This window comes from Pezoporus wallicus, unplaced genomic scaffold (genome assembly GCF_028554395.1).
Source record: "Pezoporus wallicus isolate ANWC-B61680 ecotype Strahan unplaced genomic scaffold, APGP_CSIRO_Pwel_v1 contig_6484, whole genome shotgun sequence".
Classification (NCBI taxonomy): Eukaryota; Metazoa; Chordata; class Aves; order Psittaciformes; family Psittacidae; genus Pezoporus; species Pezoporus wallicus.
The window spans coordinates 1,794,853-1,815,796 of record NW_026638903.1 but is presented as its reverse complement, the minus strand read 5'-3'; the positions used below and the strand labels follow the sequence as shown (position 1 = coordinate 1,815,796).

At 44.0% G+C, this 20,944-nt stretch overlaps 3 protein-coding genes across 12 annotated transcripts in view; 1 reads left to right on the top strand and 2 right to left on the bottom strand.

The window, feature by feature from the left end:
* LOC130601185 (protein NYNRIN-like) overlaps window positions 1-20,944 on the bottom strand; it is a 216,194-nt gene that overhangs the window by 188,253 nt on the left and 6,997 nt on the right. The gene's annotated exons all lie outside the window — the stretch shown is intronic.
* Window positions 694-8,004, bottom strand: LOC130601202 (uncharacterized). Of its 4 annotated transcripts, XM_057413120.1 has the most exons (4): window positions 6,527-8,004; window positions 2,414-2,854; window positions 1,531-1,671; window positions 694-819 (listed from the first exon to the last, which is right to left on the bottom strand). In XM_057413120.1, exons 1-4 carry the CDS (start codon window positions 6,591-6,593, stop codon window positions 785-787), a joined length of 684 nt encoding a protein of 227 aa, XP_057269103.1. In that variant the 5' UTR covers window positions 6,594-8,004; the 3' UTR covers window positions 694-784. The 4 variants fall into 4 exon arrangements, 3 of the variants coding, with proteins under 3 accessions (XP_057269103.1, XP_057269101.1, XP_057269102.1); XR_008972617.1 differs by lacking the exons at window positions 694-819; window positions 6,527-8,004 and adding an exon at window positions 4,492-4,955 and having other exon boundaries at window positions 951-1,671; XM_057413118.1 differs by lacking the exon at window positions 694-819 and having other exon boundaries at window positions 951-1,671.
* Window positions 9,962-20,944, top strand: part of GRAMD1C (GRAM domain containing 1C) — a 63,240-nt gene continuing 52,257 nt past the window's right edge. For 4 of the 7 annotated variants that reach the window (XR_008972614.1, XM_057413088.1, XM_057413087.1 and 1 more), the window contains exons 1-2: window positions 9,962-10,084; window positions 11,638-11,766. Coding sequence is in view for 5 of the 7 variants with exons in the window: in XM_057413088.1 (XP_057269071.1) it covers window positions 10,082-10,084; window positions 11,638-11,766 (132 nt within the window). In the remaining 2 variants the exon portion in view is untranslated. Of the gene's footprint in view, window positions 10,085-10,183; window positions 10,213-10,305; window positions 10,430-11,304; window positions 11,767-20,944 lie in introns of those variants that run through there. The other 3 variants (XM_057413092.1, XM_057413090.1, XM_057413089.1) reach the window with 3 other exon arrangements.

Genomic DNA, 20,944 nt, shown 5'->3' with positions numbered 1-20,944 from the left:
CATTTGATTTTCTGGGTAGGTGTTAGCAGCTGGGGATCTGTGGGGTTTGGGTAGGTCAGGCTCCTTCTGTCTCTTCTGAAGCACAGCTAACAAACTTCAATACTACCTTTAAAATAAAAAGCAATGGCAGGGAAAGATGCAATGTACCTCATCAGAGCCTAAATTCAGAGGTATGAGGTCAAACTAAGTGAGTTTTGGCAGTCAATAATACAAATGTCTTCACAAAAGGCTGTTTTGCTCCTGGCTGCAGGAGGATGCTGAATATGCCACTGTGTCTGAAAAGCCGCAGGAAAAAGAAACAGACTAACAAAAATAAAATGCCAAAGACAACATGTATTGAGGTAAAGGCTTTTATTCCATCTAGAGCTCCATTTTTGGCTTATGGGGTGTCAGAAGTTGTTCCACCTGCAGGTTTTGCATCTTCCAGTGACTCTTGTAAAGCTGCACCTCAAGCTACACGGAGCAAGAAGGAGAGTGAGTGATACAGAGTTAATACAACACGATAAACTCTTCCAAGGTTTCCTGGCAAGTAAGGAAGTTGTGACACTGTTCCTGCAGAGGGTTTGCAAAGGGATGATGCTGTGTGGACAGCAGCAGCCACAGGGTGTGGGTGCGTGTCTCGGCAAGGGCTGGAAGACTGTGCCCCTGTCTCCACCACGCTGGCCATCAGGTGGCGGCAGCGGCACAGTAAGTGGCGAGAGCATCTTTCCCTCCAGGGATTTCCTTTCTGAGCAGGACGAGGAATATTTTTGGGTGCTGGGGTAAGAGGTACAAACCACACAGCTCACCACTGAAAGCAGAAAGTCAGCTGGGCTCCGTCTGAAACGCAGACCACATCCTGGTTGTGCAAAATGGGAACTAGGCTCGTTTCAAAATCCAGCCTTCAGTGTCAGTCTACTCTAATGGGGCCAGCTGACAGAAGTGGAAAAAACCAGGCCAGCTTTCAGGTTCATCAGTTTCTTCTCGAGTCATTTATTTGGCTCATATCTAGGCATGGAAATGTCTAGTTTTGCCAACCTGATCGGCTGATCTAATAAAAGATATTACTAGGCTTTCCAAACCACACCTCAAACACACACTTAGGCCATCACAGGCTTTCTGTATGCAAAGCATTACAAGAATACAGATGTAAGCACATAGTTGGTGGGAAGAAGAACCATCCTTCAGCATGAACCTAGAAGAAGTGAAGGGGACCCAGGACTTCATTAAAAGAAGCAGTAGCATCTCATCAAACAACTCTGCTGAAGTGGAAATTAAATAAAATCCTATTGTTTTGTTTATAGGAACTCATTAGGCCCATGCATGAAGCTCTACCCTACATAAACAAAGAACTATTTGAAAAAGAGAATACAGAGCCAGCCCTGTTAGAGTTTCATCCACGTTGCTTATTTCCTGAACCAGGTACTGTGTCTGACCAGAAGTAAGTGAATGGCTAATTCCTGCTTAAGTTCAAAAAAACAGGTACCTTTGGAAACAGACGATTAGGTTCTTTCTGGCAAGGTATTCCAGGCTTTGGCTTGTGTTTCTTACCTTGGTGAGAGCCTTGTCTCATGCAGAGGACACACCTCTTCAGCTGGGGGGTTAAAATAATGATCAGAACCATTATTCCTCCAACACCAGCTGCCACAACCCCAATTATTGTTCCAATGGATTCTTCTATACCAAACAAGCCTGGTGGAGAAGGAAGGTAGAGAGAGTAACAACAAATGCTGTCCAGACAAGTATATGCAATGCAGCCAGCATGTTTTCTGCAGTGGCTGCAGAGGAAGCTACTTATGGTGATATCAATTATGTCTAACATGAAATCATGGACTTCTACATGGAAGAGAGTGTATCGGACTATGGAGCTCAATTTTTATTTTATTCCAATTTAAGAAACTGCTACACTTTCTGGGGATTTAGATAGGACAGCCCATCTCTCTTGCAATCTCCCTTAACAGCTAGATGCTATGGCAAAAGATGCTGCTGCAGAGATAAGGAATGAATATGCAAGTTTGTGGGTTGGAGAGAAATTATATCCAAAAAAAGGAGTTTGGAACTGTTTTCTAAGACAGTATCTTGACACCTGTCACTCATGGAGGTTCTGCTAAACAGAGATGTGAGTATAAGAGAACTTGTCTGGCTGTTTCATTCTTGGCACTAACACTGATTTTAGTGATAAAACTATTCCTTCTCTTTTGGTTGTAAATGCACTTCCTTATAATAATACCCATGTGACTGCTTACAGAGGCAAGCCAATGAAAATTATCTGGCTTAACGAAAATAATGAGAAATGCTATGGAGCAATTGCACTTCATAACACAAAGCCCTAACAGGTAGAGACCAAGCAGGCCAACCTCTTTCTTTTTGCATGTGTGTAGACCATCTCTGGAGAAGAAAGAAGAAAAAAGAAGTAAATAACATCAAATATTACCCAGAGCTCTCCTGATCCTGAGCTTTGTCCCATCTCCTGTCACCACCGTCCTGTCTGGAAGTGTAACCTCACAGAAATAAATACCATGGTCATTGATTGTCACATTGAGGATCACCAGGGAGGCATCCCCTTGGGACAAGTCTCCACTCATGAAAAACCTGGAGTTATTTGTCAAGACAGTCACATTGTTTTCTAGCAGGTCCATCTGCCCCTTTTCATCTTCTTTGTACCACTTCACCATCAGGTCAGTCAGGGAGAGATGCTGTGGACTGTTAAAGTGGCAATTTAAGACCACAGTTTCACCCTCTTTGGCTTTTTCCTTGGCTGGTGTTTGAGTCACCAAAAGGTGCCATGGCTCAGGTGTTGTCAACGATGATGGCTGTGCTGTAATGCCAGTTACAGCTGCATTCTCCTTGCTTGCAGTTCCACTGACACTGATATCTGCACCAGGAAAAAGAAAGAAGAGGAAGGTTGAGGGTGATATCATGACAAACCTTCCAGCTGCTCCTGAATCCTAACCAGCACAAAGAATGGTTCCTGGAATTAGGACTTGAGGGTAGTCACTATTAGGATGATAGGCATTTTCTTCCTAGTTCCTGCTCAGATTATATTAATGTGTAAAGATAGGTCTTTTTTTGATCCTCAGTTCCTTTCTACTGCCATACTAGAGGAGGAGTAATGCCATTGTCCAATGGCTTTGGGTTAAATTTAGAACCCATTCAGCTGTATTTCCACATAGAACACTAATTTCTTTCTTCCCACCCCAATAGGTCTTGGGGCCTAATGTTCCTGCTTCAACTGCTTTTGAGGCAAAGCAAAAAAATGTACATACACTTATACACAAGCAGCTTTGTTCCGACAAGTACAGTGAATATATGCATATCTTAATGCGGCTGCCTGCATCCCAAAATGTAATGTGAGTGTCTCAGACGTTTTGGCACATACTTCCAGTTTCAGGATGGGAAATCTTGAAATTGATGGCAGAATTTCCATTGTCAGAAACTGAATGCCCAGCAGATCCTATCAGCGACTTGGGGGATGGCACCTTAACATCCTGCAAGTACTGATACTGAGGGTGATATCTATCCTTTGTGAAGGGACCACATTGTCCTACTAACCTGGGTTAGAAAAATATGGACAACATGCCTGTATACAGATTTAAACCTGCCTTCTCTTACTCAGCTTCTAATCATAGTATCAAACAGCCTCGAGATAAGAGTACGGTGAGTAGATCTCATTTCTGGAAACAAGCCTGGGCTCAGAAGATGAGGGGAATAGTTGCTGTCTCAAAAAGAGGGAAAAACAAACTCTTGAAAATAAGCCAACAGCTGTCTCTAAGAAAAGAGTTCAGACCAATTTTTGGAAAAGTTTCTCCTGCTGTTTTATTTTCTTCAAGTGAAATAGTCCTCCTTCACCCTAGTTGGATGTCCCAAGGACTGCAGACCATTCCACAGTGTGGAACTTGATTTTCCATTGTCTTGAGTCTTTCATTGCCATCCAAAGGATATGAAAGCTATTGTCTGGGTCTGGTAAAGCTTCACAATGACAATATTCTTCTATGCTCAGGGACAAATATCTGAGGCAATGGAAAACCAAATGCCTTGATTATTGGTTTGAGAGCTATTTGCATGGCTCCTCCAGGCATGCTTATACACAAAATCACAGTTGTATCCATAGTTATTGTTATTTATGACTCTTATGGGAGTAGCACTGAGAATCAATGTCAGCCAGCAGGGCCCTGTTGTTCTAGGTGTCTTATGAAAGGATGGGGTATAGAGCTTACAGTTTAAATATCAGATGAGATAACTCATAGATGTGAAAACATAGAACATACAAGCTGTCTATGAAACTAGGCATCAGCAAAGCATGTGAAAAATCTTCAGAGCTGTCTGGTGCTCCGTGCTTCTACCTCAAAGTGAAAATCTTGGCCTTGTAACTGGAAGACTGATCCATGGGAACTGGATGCCTGTGATTTAGGTACCCAAGTATTATTGCAGTTTTGGATCCAGTCCCTTAAAACAAGTAGTCCTTATTAAAGATAGTGGATGAGATATTATCGTGATCACACATAACTTTACCAATAAGCCCATTGGATCTTTCTGGGGGAATGTGAGGTCCAGATTTTCCCTTTCCATTTAGATAACTGTATCAATGCAGCAGTCATAAAGTGGAAGTATCTTGACAAGGTACTTTGATGATGTATAGAGTCTAGTTGAAATACTCGACAAAGCTGAAGGTAGCTTGACATACTACAATCTTTGTGCACCAAATATTCTCATGTGACGGATTTGGTTGTTTGTTGGAGTGAATTTGGGCAGTTTTGTCATAAGTACTCTTTTAAAATCTCTGTTTGTTAACCATTATCATCAACTGAATACTGCTGCTTCAGCTAAAGCAGATGTGCTACTGCTACCTTGTTTTCAAGGAATGGCCACAGAATTTCTTGTCCACTACAAATATTCCAGCCTTACCATATACAGTCCCTGCAACACAATTATGATTTTTTATTCCTTTTAGTGATGTAAAAGTTATCATTTTTACACAGTCAGTGGCACAGAGAACATAACTGGGCAGAAACAATGTGCTTTGATGTTGTCTCTGTTCATCATGAGTTTTATTTGCACCTCCTGTCATGAAAAATTGGCCTTATCATCTGTTATCCCACATCTTTGATTCAATACAAAGCATGTAACTTAAAGCTAATTAGGAAAATCAAAACGCAAGAGGAGTAGGCTGTATTATTTTTTCCCAGCTCTGTTTGGGGGTTTCACTGAGAAGATCACAGCACAGACTCTATTTTTCTTTGTTTCTGTCTTTCTTTCTTTTTCTTTTGAAAGGTTGCATAACTGGAACATAATAGTTCAGTGGTATTCAAATACACAATGCCCTTATCATACTGGCATCTGGGAGCATAGCGTGCCAAATGCCTTGTTGACTTTGCTTCAAAGCTTTTTTTAAGTCAAGTGTTTCATTAGCAGTGATGTGTGGGTCCTCAGTCATGTGGGTTGTAGGGCTCAACCCCCGAAGGAAAGGAATTCAGGGCTTTTTGGTGAAAGCAGTTGAGATAGACAGAGAAATACAGCATGGATGGCCTTGTCTTCACCTGAAAACTGATTGGATGATCTAATAGGTCACCGTCATATGACATTGGTTGCTCATGGCCAGTTTTCAACCACGAGGGGAGAAAGCTCTCTGGGACTTCATGTAATGTGACAATGTACTCCACATTTGGCAGTACTAATAAGGCACCTACTAAGCCATTAGCCTCCCCTTTATAGAATCTGCAGGTTGATACTTCCCCATGTAAGGCCATACCACTGGCTGTGAATGAGAGATGCACAAGGGAAGCTACAGGAGGTGGGGTGACAACAGGAAAGAATAAAATACACCTGCACTCTCTTCCAGCCCTGACGCCTCTAATTTACTTTTTGGTGCCTGGAGTATTCCTGAGCAGCCCTGCAAGCTGCCACCATCAGGGAAGCAGAATGGTGGCTGGAGGGCAGTGCAAAATTTTACCTCTCTAGTAGAGCCTCCTCTCCTTTGCTCACACTCAATAGATGAAGGAGAGGTTGAGGGCAAACAGGGCTCGATTTCCAACCCAGAAACAAATAATCTCATTCTGGAATGACCATCTTTGAAATGATTTTGTTGGTTTTAGAGCTCAACTTCACACTCCGCTGGTGCCATGGAGGTGCTTTACAAGCTGCATCCAGCTCCCAGGTATCTAAGATTAAGTGATCAATGACTGCACATTGCTCATTTTAATTTACATGACTTTTGCCCTGGGCTGAGGTTGGCTTTTGCAAATGTATTGTGGCAATAACCAGTTGCTAATACATCAGAAAACTAAAACAAAAATAAGTTTTCTACTGATGATTATACACATCTTGAGAAAGACATACTCTTTCTGAACATTTCTATTAGCTAATCAGGAATGCATCCATAAGGCAAAGTATGTTTTAACGCACTGCACAACACTAGGTACTGTTTTCCTGCATCCTGAAGAAGCCTTCAGTGGAAAGTTGAGTTTTGAAAAAAGAAGAGAACCTCTCAAGCCAAACTGTAGAAGTAGGCGGTATTTCTTCTAATTAAGGAAGGTGGCTTAGTACTCACCCACCAGCAAGAAGAAGAGGAATGAAGATGCTGCAGATCTATAGAGTTTCCCAGTGTTCTGGCTCATAGCTGCTGAAGTATATGGCCTCACCGTCTCTCCCTCTGATAGCACGGGCAAAACAATATGTGTATGCTATTGCAACAAGACCTCACATTCTGCCCTGTGAATGTCACACTTACTAAAGTTACCACAGCTTTGAGCTCACAGTGCTCTGCTCTGGATGACAGCCACTTTTGAAGTGACAACAATGACTTCCCGGGGGCTGTTCTGATCTCTCCCTGAGAAGATGCTGAAAATGCTCTGAAAGCAGAGGGAAGATAATAACATTGTTTTCCACTTTGGCTTTGTATATACTGCAACTGTGGGCTGAGTACAGAATATCCAGATACTCAAAAGAAGATCTCTCTTCTGCTGAACCCCTCCATAGTTGAGGTAAGAAGACAAAGAGCTTATACTCCATTTAAGTAAAGGAGGCTGGAGAGGAAAACTGCTACAGCAGACGGCCTGTCTGCAAAACTAGCAGATGTGCTCTGGAACAGAGTCTAGGTTCACAGAAAGGTACACACGCTGCACTGCTTTGTGGGAAGAGCTTCAGCAGCCCCAAACCCCGACCTGCAGCATCCATCCCCGCCAGCAGTGCCACTGCTGTACCAAGCATGTGACATTCTTGCTGGCTGGCTGACACCACTTACACTACTTCCCTCAGCTGCAGGGTCAGGGATTATGGCACACCTTATCTAACCATTCTATTTATCTTTAAGACTATTCAGATAATGGAATTGTACTTGGGTATCCAGTAGAGACTCAATTCCATATCTGTTCAAACACATACAAAGCACAATTCAGCTGAGATAGATAGGCAGGAGTATTCCTGCTTTTCTTTGCACTTGAAAGCAAAAAGGACACCAAAAAATGTCCCCACCACACCGTAAGGAACTCTGTCATCATGCTACTGGCATGCAGCTTTCTTGAATATGCTTTTAATGAATTCTGTCATGTTCATCTTTGCATGTGAATGCTTCTCAGTAACTGTTTCAAGAAATCCCACATCTGACTTGCAAAACTCTGCTGACCGAACATCAAAAGAAACAACCCATTCCTTGAGTGACTATTTGTTGCTCTAGCTTTGGTGTGGTAACACTTGTATCGGCAAAAGCAGGATAGGCTAAAAAGAACCTAAAAGGCAAGTATTTATTCTCTGAAATGGGTTGGGAGAGCCAGAAGACCTGGGATTACCAGGCAGGAATCACTCCAAAGTAAACTATACATAAGAAGGGAACTGGAACCAAGTGCAAAACAACATAGCACTTCAGTAGGAAGATGGAAGGTAGATTGTGAGGGTGTTCTGAAGGAAGTACTGCCAAACTGTTAGTGTGCAAACCCAAAATATCTACAAAAGGAAGAAGTTAGAAGAGTCAAAACCAATCAAGAGTTTGAGGAGGGAATAACCAGCAGAGCCAAAGGCACCTGGCAGATCAAGAGGAACTAGGGCTGATTTACTGGCTTAGAGTACTGGCCATGACTGTATGTCAGAGAAGACAGCGTGGGAAAATGGAGCTGGACCAAAGGATTCCAAACAGTGTCTGATTCAAACCTAAGTATTTGGTGTGTTTCTAAAAAGCCCTCAAGTGTGTTGTGATGGACACACTACCCACAAATGCTGTTTCTGTTCATGTCAGCCTGTAACAGCAATTCTCTCATGAATCCTCCATCAAATAGGACATGCCTGAGCATAACTGTCAGGTCAGCCAGCTTTCAACTGAGGGAATACAAGGGGGTTTTAGTCTTGCTGGCAGCCGTCAGTTGAACATGAAGCTTTTTCCACTTGGATAACCTAACATGATTCAGGCAGAATCACAATTTTTGGACAAAAAGAAAAGTAAACTGGTCCCCTGAATGTTGTTGAGAAAAGCTTAAAAAATTGAGTTTCAGAGGTCAAAGTCAAGACAGCAAGCAACAAAAATGAAATAAACCAGACATGCTTTTTCACATTTTCCTGTAAATTTTGGAGACTCACAGTTGGCAGTGGTGTCCCTCTGTGCTGCTGGCAGGGTGGGGAGAAGGAAGAGAACTGGGAGTGAAGTTGAACCTGGGAAGAAGGGAGGGATGGGAGAAGATGTTTTTAATATTTAGCTTTATTTCTCATTACCCTACTCTGACTCAATTGGTAATAAATTAAACTAATTTCTGCAAGTCAAGTCTGTTTTGCCCATGACAGTGATTGGTGAGTGACCTCTCCCTGTGCTTATCTGGACCTATGACTCTTTTGTTGTATTTTCTCTCCTCTGTCCAGCTTAGAAGGGGGAGCGACAGAGCAGGTTCAGTGGGCACCTGGCCTCCAGCCAGAGCCATCTCACCACAAAGCTGTCCTGTCTGGGCCTGCAGCTGCAGGCAGGAATGTCAGCCACAGGGACTTTTGCTAATGTATCAGTGGGCAGATATCACATGGCCCAGAGATGTGCCTTCAGGGAAAGCCTCGACCCACTTTCTGGGGAAGTTTTGTGAGAAAAAGGACAGCTGGAAGAAACAGCCCTCCCATGCCAGGCTGCTGTACTTCTCCTTCCCTTGGACAGGCATCCATCCATCCATCCATCCATCCGTCCATCCACCCGTCCGTCCACCCATCCATCAGTCCATCCATGTATCCACGTTCATTGCCTACCAGCCATCCCCCCAGCAAGGTGGCGATTTCTTTCCGGGTCACAGGGTTCTTCATTTTCCTGTGAGGTGACTTGAGGGCACAGATGTGCAAGCCATTATTGCTCTGCTCAGGTTCCCGGTTTTGAGGGGCACGAACTTAATTGGAGCCCAGCTTTCCAAACCTCTGAAAGCCAGAGCAGTTTTAAAGCTGCCCGGCACCCCCGGGCAGCTTTAAAAAGTCTGCCCACCATTTACTTCCTTCACTTCCCCTCACCCCTGCTCAGCCGGCAGCCTCCCCGCACAGCAGCTGGGCTGGGGCAGGCCTCCGCCCGCTACCCCTCCAGCACCCGCGAGGCCGGCCGGCATAGTCGGGACGCGGGGCCCGGCCCAACACGGCGGCAAGCGGCTGATGGCAGGCTTCCCTTCCCCTCCCTCCCCCTAGGTGTCCCCGCGGAGCGGCCTCTCGGCAGTGTTTTCCGCTGAACCCTCGTCACGTTTAGGAACGGCTTTCGCGGCCCGGGCGTTGTTTAACGACTGCCGGGGCTGTGCGCCAAGGGAGGGCGGCGGGGCGCGGGTCTTCCCCTCAGGACGGAAGCAGTTAACGCCGCCTCCCCGGACCCCCCCGCCGCCGGCGAAGTTTTTCCTGCTAGAGTCCTCAAACTTTCCACCGGCTCCGAGGCTTCGTGATTAACCCTTGTGGAAGCCGCCGAGAGGCTGCTGGAGCGAGCCGAGGCGGCAATCGCCGGCCTCGCAGACCTGACCTCTCCACTCCCCGTACCGGCTCCCCGCTTGACTACCACTTCCCGCCTCGGCCCTGCGGCCCAGTAGCGCCTGCTCCTTTAAATAGCGGCCACGGCCCCGCCGTGCGCCCCGCTGAGGCAGTTAGCGGGTGCCGTGCCGCTCTCGCCCCCTCCATGGTAAGAGCCGTGGTCTGTGCGTTCCCCGCCCGCGCCTTCGGCGGGCTCCATACCCCCAGCAGCTGCCCCGCCACGGCCCGCCGCCGCACCGACCCCCGGGGCGAGTTGGCCGCCGGCGGGCTGCGCAGGTAGGTGCGGAGAGGGTGGGGGGGCGGATCCCCGCTTCTTCCCCGGCGGACGCGACGGGCGGGCCGAGGTCGCGGGGCTGCCCGGAGGTGCGGGCCCGCCGCGCTCCGCTCCGCCGCCCCCGCACACCGCTCCGAAACTTTCTTGGGACGAGGCGGGCACGGCCGCGGGACGGGGCTGCTGTCCGGGCCCGAGCACTGCCGGCGCGGTGGGCCGCCGGTGAGGAGGGGCTGAGGGCGGCCGGCGGGGCTGCTGCGGACCCCGTAGGGAAGAGGGTCCGGGCTCCCGGGTGCCGAGAGCTCCCTGGGGAGATACCCAGCCGCACTGCCGGATGGTGGCTTCGGGGTTGCTGTGGCAGCCGCTGGATTCTATCAATATGGTGGGTCGGGAGGGTGATCCCGCGGCAGTATCGGGTCTGCCTGCCGTGCGTGAAGCCGGGGTGATGAGCAGCAACTAGTGGAAGAGTGGCGAGTCCGTGGGTTTGCGTGGAAGACCGCCAGTGAGCAGCTTTTCTTGCCCCACATAGCCCGGGGTGTCCCTGTTTTCTGCTTCACCCCGGTGCCTTCTCTCGAACGTACCCCCAGCCGGGGCCTACGGTTTGGCTGGAGCCTCGCAAGAGTGCTGGCCTGCTGGCGGGGTGTTGGCACCCCTGTCTAGCCATGGGCGTTTGTGTGAGTGCCAACATTGCTCTGGTTTCGAGTCGTTTTAGACCTGAAACCCAACTTCATCTCTAATTGATGGGTCCAGTAATACAGGTGGTGTTAGTGCTCGGTTAGGGCCCTGCGCTGGTTGTGTACAGTTTCCTAGGCGGCTTGGGGCAAGTGAGTTTTTTGGCTCAGTTTCTCTTCATAAAGTAAAACTGACCTCCCAAGTGGGAGAGATACTAAGGGAGATTGTGTGTAAGCGTAGAAGTGTGCTTATCTTTGTAATAAGTGATATGAATGGAACTGTTTGCCTCTGCATGTTGCCCTTTTTTTGCTATAGAACAAAACGGACAACTTGCAGTGTAACCAAGTATAAATATTTGATGTATCTCATTATAATAACATATCTGTCAGCTAGTAAATGCTGCACCAGCGTGACCTTTCTTAAGTTTTGAAAGGTCCCACAGATTCTGGAGACATGTTGATGTCTCATGTTGATGTTATTCCGGCTTTAATTGTCTGTGCAGCTTGAGTGTTCAAGTTAAGTGGCTGCTGTGGAAATAAAATACTCATAAAAACTAAAGCAATAATTAACTATAGTATACTCTTGGAAAAAATGTATTTAACATTTGGAAAAGCTGTAAGTGGGAAGTCCTTCCATGCCACTCGGTGAAACTAGCATGTCAAGTTTTACTTACCATGTACTTGTTATATGGATCAACCATCTTATTTTGCTTTTCTCCTCCATTGTTGGAATTACATACCTTGCTTCTTTGTTCATAGGAAGTTCATGAAGTGGATCATGGTCTTATTAGCCAGCTCCTTGCTGATTCAGAGGAGACTCCTAGTTCGTGCACAGAGAAAATGCAGGGTCCTGCTCAGTATAGCTGGAGTGCTGACTGGAGCTTTTGGGTAACATGTTTTATCTTTCTTCCAACTTGTGTTTTCTTTATAAATATATATATATCTCCTGATTTTTATGTGTATATATATATACTGGCTTTATATCCACAGTTCTCAAGTTGCTTTGTAGTCATGAATTAGTAAAGCGCTCTCCACCCATGTAGTGAGGTAGGTAATTTTATCATTATCAGCTTACTAAAGTGTAAGCTGAGACTGAGAGGGGGTGAAGCTGTTTACCTGATGTCACCTATCAAGTTAGTGACAGGACTTCTGGTTTCTGTGCCCAGTCCTGTCTCCCAGTTCCTTGCATAGTTCATTAACCTATCCATGTCTCTCTCCATGCCTTTAGAAAGACATTGTTGTTGGTGGTGCTTTTTAACAGTAAGGGCTGAGTTTTGATTCTCAGTGCTGGGTAGCTCTTCAGATGTGCGCTCCTAGTGTCTTTTGTCAAGTAAACATATTTGTTTTTCACAAGAGTAAATAAGCTTCCAGTGTTCTATGTAAAGAATGGGATTTATGAATAGGAAGGACAGGAAGGTGGGATTTAATTTTGCTCCGGTCCAAGGAGATGCCTCATTGAAAGTTAAGGGTATAATAATAAATGCTGTCTTTAATTATTCAATACTTTCGTCATCATGCTTTTGATGGATTTCTCCTCTTTCCTTCCCTGCCCTCTCCCCCTCTCTCCGGTGCAATGAGAGAATGTAAACTTATGGATGTATACTTAGAGTGTAAGTTTTGCTGTTAGTTTTGTAGATGGGTTGCTGCAGTTCAGAAGGGAAGGGAATCACTTGTGGCATGCAGCCACAGGCAGGGTAACACCTGATCTCATGAAGCACTTAGATGCCCTTCCTCACGGCTCTGACAGTCTGACTCAGGTTCTGCATCAGGAGGCCTCAGTAAATTGGCATGCTTCAGCTTGTGTATAGGAGCATCATCGGGACTACTGTGTCCATGTACCGATGAGGTCAGCGAAGTGTTCATTGTGCTCAGCAGGTGAAAGATTAAGTAACTAGCGAAGGCCGTAGGGAATCTGTGGCAGACCTGCAAGCAGAACTACGGGATCAGATTTCCCAACTCTGTCTGTATAAATCTAGCTCGTATGCCTTTTCATTCCTCCTGTTCAAACTAAGCGGATGTTCTGCTGGTCTGAACATTGGTTTTGTATCTTGGGCCCTGGTATAACCTTCCCCTGAAATGCATGAGTACTTTTAAACTGAACAACAGTAATCTGGAGCCAGTGGAAACGGGACAGGCCAAATGAATCCCAGCAGGCTGTAGACTTGGGTTGCTAGACAGTGAGTGAATACTTGAGTATTTTCTCCTCTGTTCCTACAGTGGCAGCGATGATACAGGGTTGTTCTGCCTTGTGCCCAGCTGTATATCTGTATGTGAAGCAATAGCAAAGTGTGCTGCACAGATGTTGGAACTTACAGCTATGCTCTCGTTAGATGGCAAATTAGATTGTGCAAACTAACTCTTGATGGTTTGTATACAACCATTAAAGCAGTTGGTAGTTTGTGAGGTAAAACCGTGCTTAGGTCTTGGGGCCAGTTTGTTGGACTTACAGTTAGCAACTCTGTTTTTCCTTGATCTGCTTGGCAGTATAAACTAAAGTCAGTAAAATGGAATATATGAGGAATATAACCATGCTACTGGCTTTGCATTGTTAGGTTTGAGACATGAGGGTTAGAAGTTTCTTTGCACAGAGCTTTAGGCACGTACATATTGTGTGCGCTCCCAGTGCCATTTTCTGCTTCCTGTAGTAATGTGTGCCTGTAATTTAGGGGGAATGGGATTCTTCAGCACAGTAGCAGCCACTAAGAGAGGTGTTGTCTGGTATGATTAAATGGTTGCTTTCTGTCTGATTTATACTTCAAGACCTTAGTATTTGTTTGAAGTTAGTGTTTATCAGGTTCTGCAAATATGATCTTGCAGTTAAAACAAAGGAGTCGTGTAAATACTTGCTTCTTCTAAGATACCACTGTGGCTTGTAAAGTGGCTTATAAAGCCATACTGTTTGTCACTGACTGTTTTTAAAAAACCTCTACGAAGCTGGTTATAGGATGCTGTGGTACTCATTTATCTCACCCTCAAGGGACTCAACTTGGAAGCTGCAAGAAGCAGAAAGTCACAAATTCAAGACAAGTTAAGATATTCTAACTAAAATGTTATGTCATTGTCATCTTTCCCTGGTCTTCCAGACAGAAAATGTGTTTTAATAACTTGTATGGTTTATGATCAGCTGCTGACTGTATAAACAAATCGTTAAAACTCCCTAAATACTGAGTCATAGTAAATGTGTAGGTGATAACACGGAAGGCAGCTTGTTGCAGTGTGCAAAGCATGTGTCACTAACATCTGACAAAGGATGACCTTTGTGTCCTGTAGCAGGTGTGGATTTGTTATGCTCATTCCTACTCATAGGTCACTAGGACTAAGGAATTGCTACAACAGCAAGAGTAGCCTGTGGTAGCATCCAGGGGTCAGCTTTGTTGCCTGGATTATTTACTTTGAGAGGCTACATCTTTCTGACAACTTTGGTTTGCTCCAGGGATTCATTTCTTCTAAGTACGTACGCTTTGCTTCTCTGATGATGGAAACCAGATGTGGATGTTAGAGCCTGACTGGTTTGACTTCAATTTCATGGATTTGAGTGGGAGTAAACAGTTGTGCCATGCCTCTGGAAGTCAGGCCAGGTATCATGAATGCTCAATAAGTGCTGTAAGCACATGTAATTAGCAGCAAGCTAGGGTTGGAAGCCTCTGGGATACAATTGCTCTCCTGGCTATGGTGAGTGGGGAGAAGGAAGGATAGCAGGAAAAATTAGCAGGGAAGGAAGAAGAGACTCCTACTATGCATAATTTCCCCCCATCTCTTAAAAACCAAACCACAACTTTGGCTAGCTTGTTGAAAAATTTTGAGAAGAAAGAATTTTCTGTGCTGTTGTAAGCAGTTCTTAAATTGATAGTGTTACTAACTGCTGGTGTTAAGGTGGATGGTGTCTGGGTGGGTCTTTTGTGTGTTTTGTTTGGGGTTTTTGGGAGGGCTGTTTTTTTTTTTTCTTTTTCCTCCCTTGTCTGAAGACTGTTCCCTGGAGGTGGACAAAGCCAGACTTCTAAAACCTCACTGGAGGAAGAAAAAAGCTTGATCACAAACTTAATCTGAGGGCTTTCCCTCTTCACTGGAACCTGTAAAGCTTGCACCTACTTTTGATTGCCAGTTTTGGCTACTGCAAATAGAAATGATGAAAGTCGAAGATGTTTTGGAAATTGTTATACCTGGAAGCCTCATCTCGAGAATTTGAATTCACTTTTTATCCTTTTTAAGCTCTTCATACTGAAATATAATTTGAATTAATATCCTTGGAAGAAGAAACCTTGTGAAAATCTTAAGTATTCTACTTGTAATGAAGAAGGTAAAGGTGAAAGAGGAAGCTAATCAAAAGGATCCTCACATCAAGACCGAGGTGTTCTGTCTGAGGACTCTAGTTTCTGTTAATAAGAAATCAAAGTAAGTCCACATGTGTCTACAATAAGAAGAATGCCTATGGAAAGAAAGAACAAAAAAGTAAGTCATTCCCTTGCAACGAAAAAGTAGGTGGAGAGTTGAAATCAAATGAGCATCTCGGAAAATTGCTTTTATCTGGGAGGCTTGTTTAAGAATTTGAAATGTGAGATGCCAAGTAGGTGTTGGGAAAAATAAGAGCATTTAAAAAAGCGAATCTGATGGCAATGTAATGTCAGTTTAAGGAGTTGGTCAGTGTAAAGGAGTACGACAATAGAAGCAAACAAATGCTACAGTCGAAAGTGAAAATAAGGCTTTTATTTGTACAAGATTTGGAAATGGAGTTTGAATTTTTACAGGCATGGATTTGGTTTCTGTGAGAGCTAGTCTGTGGGAGCGTGTGAGAATCTGGATGCCAAGAATATGATATATGACTCAAACCTGCACAGGACAGATGCGGATATACATTACTATTTGGAACATAACTTACTGCAGCACAGATAGAAGGTGGCATACTTGGGGCCAAAGGCCAGAAGGGTTAGATGAAGTATTTCTTGCATCTCTATAGTTTGAGTGCTTCTTCCACGTTTCTCTGAAGAGTCATGTTCACTCTGGGAATGGTTTACTGGGCTTGTTAGATCGGTAACTGTGTTTTGGCGGGCTGGTATTTAAGGCCTTCTGATGGTTGCTTCATCTTTGTGTGCTTGTTATGTTACTGCTTCTGAAGAAAACTTTTAATCTCATCTGTGCCTTCAAATGATTGGGTTGTGAAGGACAGATATGGCTTGTGACTTTGGAGTAGGATTTTTAGCCTCCTATTTATTTGCTGGTATGAAGCAGTCTGCTGAGGAGGATGAGAACTGGGTGAATACTATAGGTCTCCAAAGAAGAAGACTCTTAAGCACGCTTATGCTGTTCTTTCTGTAAAGTGTCATAATAAGTACAAGCTTTTGCTGTACTTCTAGCACTGGTATGTTTTTTGTTTACATATATGGAATCTAGAATAGGTGCCTTTTCAGCCATGTGATAGCACTGATTATACAGAAGCAGTGCTTTAAAATGGTGGAAAACAACAAAATCTGTATTTCTGACTAGCTTTTGAACATAGCTGCTTAAGCTAAAGTGTTTTACTTGCTTCTCGTTCTGGGAATCCCTCTATTGCTGTTGATGCAGCTCGAAACTGAGCATTGGGGTAGATCCAACTGCTGTCAAGTTTCAGCCTGTTCCAGAGACTGGCAGTTGGTGCCCTATCTAAATAAGCTTTCCTCACCTGCAGCAGTGGGAAGCTATATATAATATTGAATTACTATTTTACACATATAAAGAATTAGTCTAGAACCTGAGGTTTAAGTTTAATAGATTATGAAGAAAATACTTCAGCTTTGTGATTTACTTCTGTTCTTTCAGTCACTGGGAGCAAAACCATTAGAAATTCAGTATAGTTCAGAAAAAGAGCGTGGAGTTGGTTGAATGGTGGTATCTATTTAATTGAAGGGCAGCACATAGCTTGTGGAGTGAAATGCTTAGAAGATAATTCTAGGAAATGGAAGTAAGCTGCTTTTTTAATTTTTTTTTTTTTAACTTTATGGTTTGGTTAGAGCTTTGCTCAGTATTTCCTCAAACAGGCGGTGGTGTAGCACTGCCTTTGTCTGGTACAGGTAAGCTACTTGTATCCCTTAGGAGGGAAAGAAGGCAGGTAAACAAAACTGTACAGGATGTGATTGTTCAGTGGCACATTTAATTAAGCCTGTAGTAGCAGCTAGGGGTAGAAATTCTCCAGGAAATGTTTAAGAGAAAAAATAATCAAAATCTGAAATATTTTGTGGAGGTTTAGATGATTTGAGGCACGCAGTTACCTATTCAAAACTGTAAGAATGTTCTAGCCAAGTGTATATGGCTTGTTTTCTAATGAGCACTCTGGAAGTAACATTTTGTGTCATCCTGTGTAGCAGATGGTTATGCAGTGATTGAGTTGTGTCAAGGTTCCTTGGTGGTATTGGCATTTTAGAAATCACATGGGCTAAGTAAGGATTTTATTTTATTTTTTCTTAGGTAGTGCTTTCTTATTGAAACTGCTTGCAGAATCAGTAAAGCGCACACTTGGGATATTTGTGTATTTGTTACTGCAATCCCCTAAAGTTACTAGGGAAATGACAGGTAAAGTCGTTCAGGACTTTGGTTGGCTCATACAACTTCTCAGCTGCTTCTGAATTCTGCTATGACTACCCATCAGGACTCAAAGATATTGCTCCTTGTTCAGAACAAGTTGAGGTATGTGATGATGGACCATGGTGTGTATGATCTGCTTGTACAGGTCTTGAAACAGCTGACCTTTGCACTCTGTTTTTATGTGAGGTTGAAGAAAAGTATGGTCTGTCTTTGCTTCGAATGGCTTGGTCAAATCTGGTAGTGGTTTTGTAATCTAGAAACAGCTACAGGCAAAATCTGCATTTGGTTCCCAAGGTAGAATAGGAAGAGATTTTAAGTTGGGTATTTCGTAGGAAAAATTGCTTGGTGGGTGCTATTTTCCATGTCATTTCAAGTGCAGTAGGCTATTAGCAGGCTTAATGAGGTGAGCAGTGCAATTTGCACCAAAACAGTTCATGTAATTGACTACAGTCACTATGACATTAACTATGTTAACTACTGTTGTAATTTGTTTAATGCTTCTTCAGGTTTTCACCATAGTCCTCATCCAAAGTATTTATTTATCCTTCTACGAGTTGCTGAAAAGTAAATAACACCAGGAGGAATTACTACCAAGATGATTGTTTCCTTCATGAACATTTTTTCTGACTAAAATCTGGGGACTGTTAAACTTAAGTAAAGGCCAGGGATGCCGGAGTCCAGTTCTGGCAAAGTAAGGATGGGAAAGGGGAAATGAGGCATGCCATTCTTTTGCTTCTGTATTTGGCTACTTTCGGTTAAATGGAACAAGTAAGTCTAAAGCAGCTTGATATTTATTTTCATTACTTCAGCAGCCTGCAGTGAAAGATCAGGTGAAGGAACAGATGTTCTTAACAAATAACATTGGCTAATTGTTTCACACACATGCTGTAGAAACAAATGAGTCAGATGAAACTGCTGTTCAGAAAGGAATGTATTTTTTATCCAAAAGGAAATCATCCTCACTGAGCTTTTAATTGCCATTGCATCATATTTGTTAGTACATTTAGGGCTGTTGAAATCTGGACAGCATAGTTACAGGAACTCAAAATTAAACTGGGGAGTGGACGAATTGTCTGAGCTAAAGGATAACTTTGTGCTGGGAGGGTTGACAAACTCGCTTCAATTACATACTATTAAGATAGTAACTGCAGTGCTCATACATAAGAGATTATGTTTGTTTTAGAACTTGATGTATTACAGGGTTTTGATTTGTTGTGGGCTTTTTGTTTGTGTTTTTCAAATCCTTGTGTAGTAGATGAAATTACTAAAACAAAACAGATTGCTTGAATGCTGCATCTTTGAAGTCAGGAAGATAGGCACAGATGCACTTTTTTTTTTTTTTTTTTTTTCCCAAATTGAAAAGGAGGTAGGCACTCAAGACCCTTGTGATCTTGGTTTGTACTAGTGTCTTAGGGAGGCAGCATGAAACAGTCTCTGGCAGGGGCATAATAGGCATAATTTTACTACCGGGTCACGTAAGTTATTGCCAGCTGTGGGTGGTGTTGATGAGTATTGAGACAAGGAGGCAAAAAAATACAAAATGTAATCAGTTCTAAGTAATGTTAAGTTTGATGGCTTTGTAATGGAAAATAACTGCGGTGCTTGAATGTAGTTGACATAGTTTCAGGCCCTCAGGACTTCAGTACAAAAGGTGTGAGAAAAGCAGAATAGAAGGACAGGACCTGGGGATGGGGAGTATCTGGGACTAGCAGATGTCCAGGGTGGGCACAGATAAACTAACTGATAAGTAAAAGGACAGGATGATTGCTATGCTTGAGGTGTTAATAAACCCATTAAGCTGGTGTAAGCATCTACTAGGGAGTATCCAGGACTAGCAGATGTCCCGGATGAGAGCAGTTAAACTAACTGATAAGTGGATGGGCAGGATGATTGCTATGTCTGTAATGTTAATTAAGCTTGTTGGGAAAAGTAAACGACCCTTAAAGACCACCACATTTTTGTATGCATGCCGGAAACTAACTGGAAAATGATGTAATATGTTCAGTGACCATATAAGGATGACCTGTAAAGCAATTCGGGGACACGCATTACGAGGAGCTATCCCCCGTGTCTCCCGGCGCCGCAATGAAGAATACCTGCTTGTCAACTTGAAACTCTGCTGGCGAGTTTGTTCCTGGAGTTTTCTCCTAATCAGTATGTTGAATGAATCTGAGATTAGATCGTCTTGCCTCCTGGAAGCTAAAAACACCTTTATTTCTACTTCAGAGTTGGGGAAAATGTTTATTAATGTATGTGCCCAGATCTCTTGAGGTTTTTGCTTAACCTTCTTATTTAAAATGTAAATGTTTGTTTCATCCAAACTCGAAAGTACTTGGTAGTGGTTATATAAATAATTACATTAGAAGCTGAAATTATCATTTTTATTGCTAATTGCAGACATACAGATTCAGGTGTTTAATCAGCTGAAGATGTTATCTTATAAACAGGAAATGCACTTATGCTTCTTCTGAGGCCTGAGCCACACTGGTACCCAGGCTTTGTCAAGGCCTTTCTGAGATCCTTTTGAGTCGTCTTACTGTCTTCTACAGGCAAAGGAATTGCCAATGAGTATTTTTATGTGTGAATTTGCCTCCCAATATCTTGCTGCCCTTTCAATACACAGCTGTTCTCTGTAATGCATCCTAGCTTTGCTTTGGGAAGGCAGAAGAGTTCCTTGTTTTTCTGGTGAAACCAGTTCCTGTTATTTACATATGTAGCTGCTCTTGACAACAGAACCGTGAGCTTTCTGAAGCACCACCACTCAGCTAGGTGCACAAAGACAACTGCTTAATCCTAGTGAACAGCTGTGGCTGGCAAAATGACTGTAAATATAGCCCCATTGTATTCAGTTATCTTCCTCTTTCAAGCTTTCGGGTTTAAATCTGAGTAATTAAAATGCCTTGAAATGCATTTTTCTGTTTCTTCTCTCTGCTTCCTCAGAAGGGCTGTGCTGGGAGAGGGATCTCTCCTTGCTGTTGAGTGAGTCATTAGCTCTGCGTTCAGCCAAGTGCCCAAGGGGATCCGACTTGTAGGAGGCTGGGCCTTCTGTGGGTGAGGAGGATGCACCATAGAGACACCTGCCTCTTCTATAGCTCTGAAAACCCTATGTGTGTTGTGATAGCTTCTAGGGATGCAGTCTTGCAGCTGGGGTTGGGTGGGTGGTGCCATGCAGCAGAGGGGCTCCACAGCCCCTCACTACTGCAGTGGCTCGTGGCCTGCTCAGCCTGCTGTTTCCTTTGTAGATCTCCTTGCTTCTGGAACAGCCCCCTACACAAACAGCAGTCAGAGCCTGACTTCATGTAGGTACTTGCAGGTCCTAGGTAAGGTAGATGGAAAGGGACAGACAGCACAAAGAAGTCAGAATAGATGCATGCCTGCTGTTTCCCCTTCAGAGCAGGTAGAGAGGTCTGATGGGCATGCAAAACCCTATATCCATTGCCTCAAAGTGTCTGCTCCATGCCTGCAGAGACTGAGCTCTGGGAAGCAGGGGGGGGAGGGGGGGGAGGTGATA

Excerpts from the sequence above, each read along its gene's own strand:
- LOC130601202 (XM_057413118.1), bottom strand. The coding sequence starts at position 6,593 with ATGAGCCAGAACACTGGGAAACTCTATAGATCTGCAGCATCTTCATTC. Across the intron at positions 2,855-6,526 it reads CCTCTTCTTCTTGCTGGTGG|ATATCAGTGTCAGTGGAACT; the intron begins GTGAGTACTAAG and ends TTCCTGGTGCAG. Across the intron at positions 1,672-2,413 it reads CAGGATCAGGAGAGCTCTGG|GCTTGTTTGGTATAGAAGAA; the intron begins GTAATATTTGAT and ends CTTCTCCACCAG.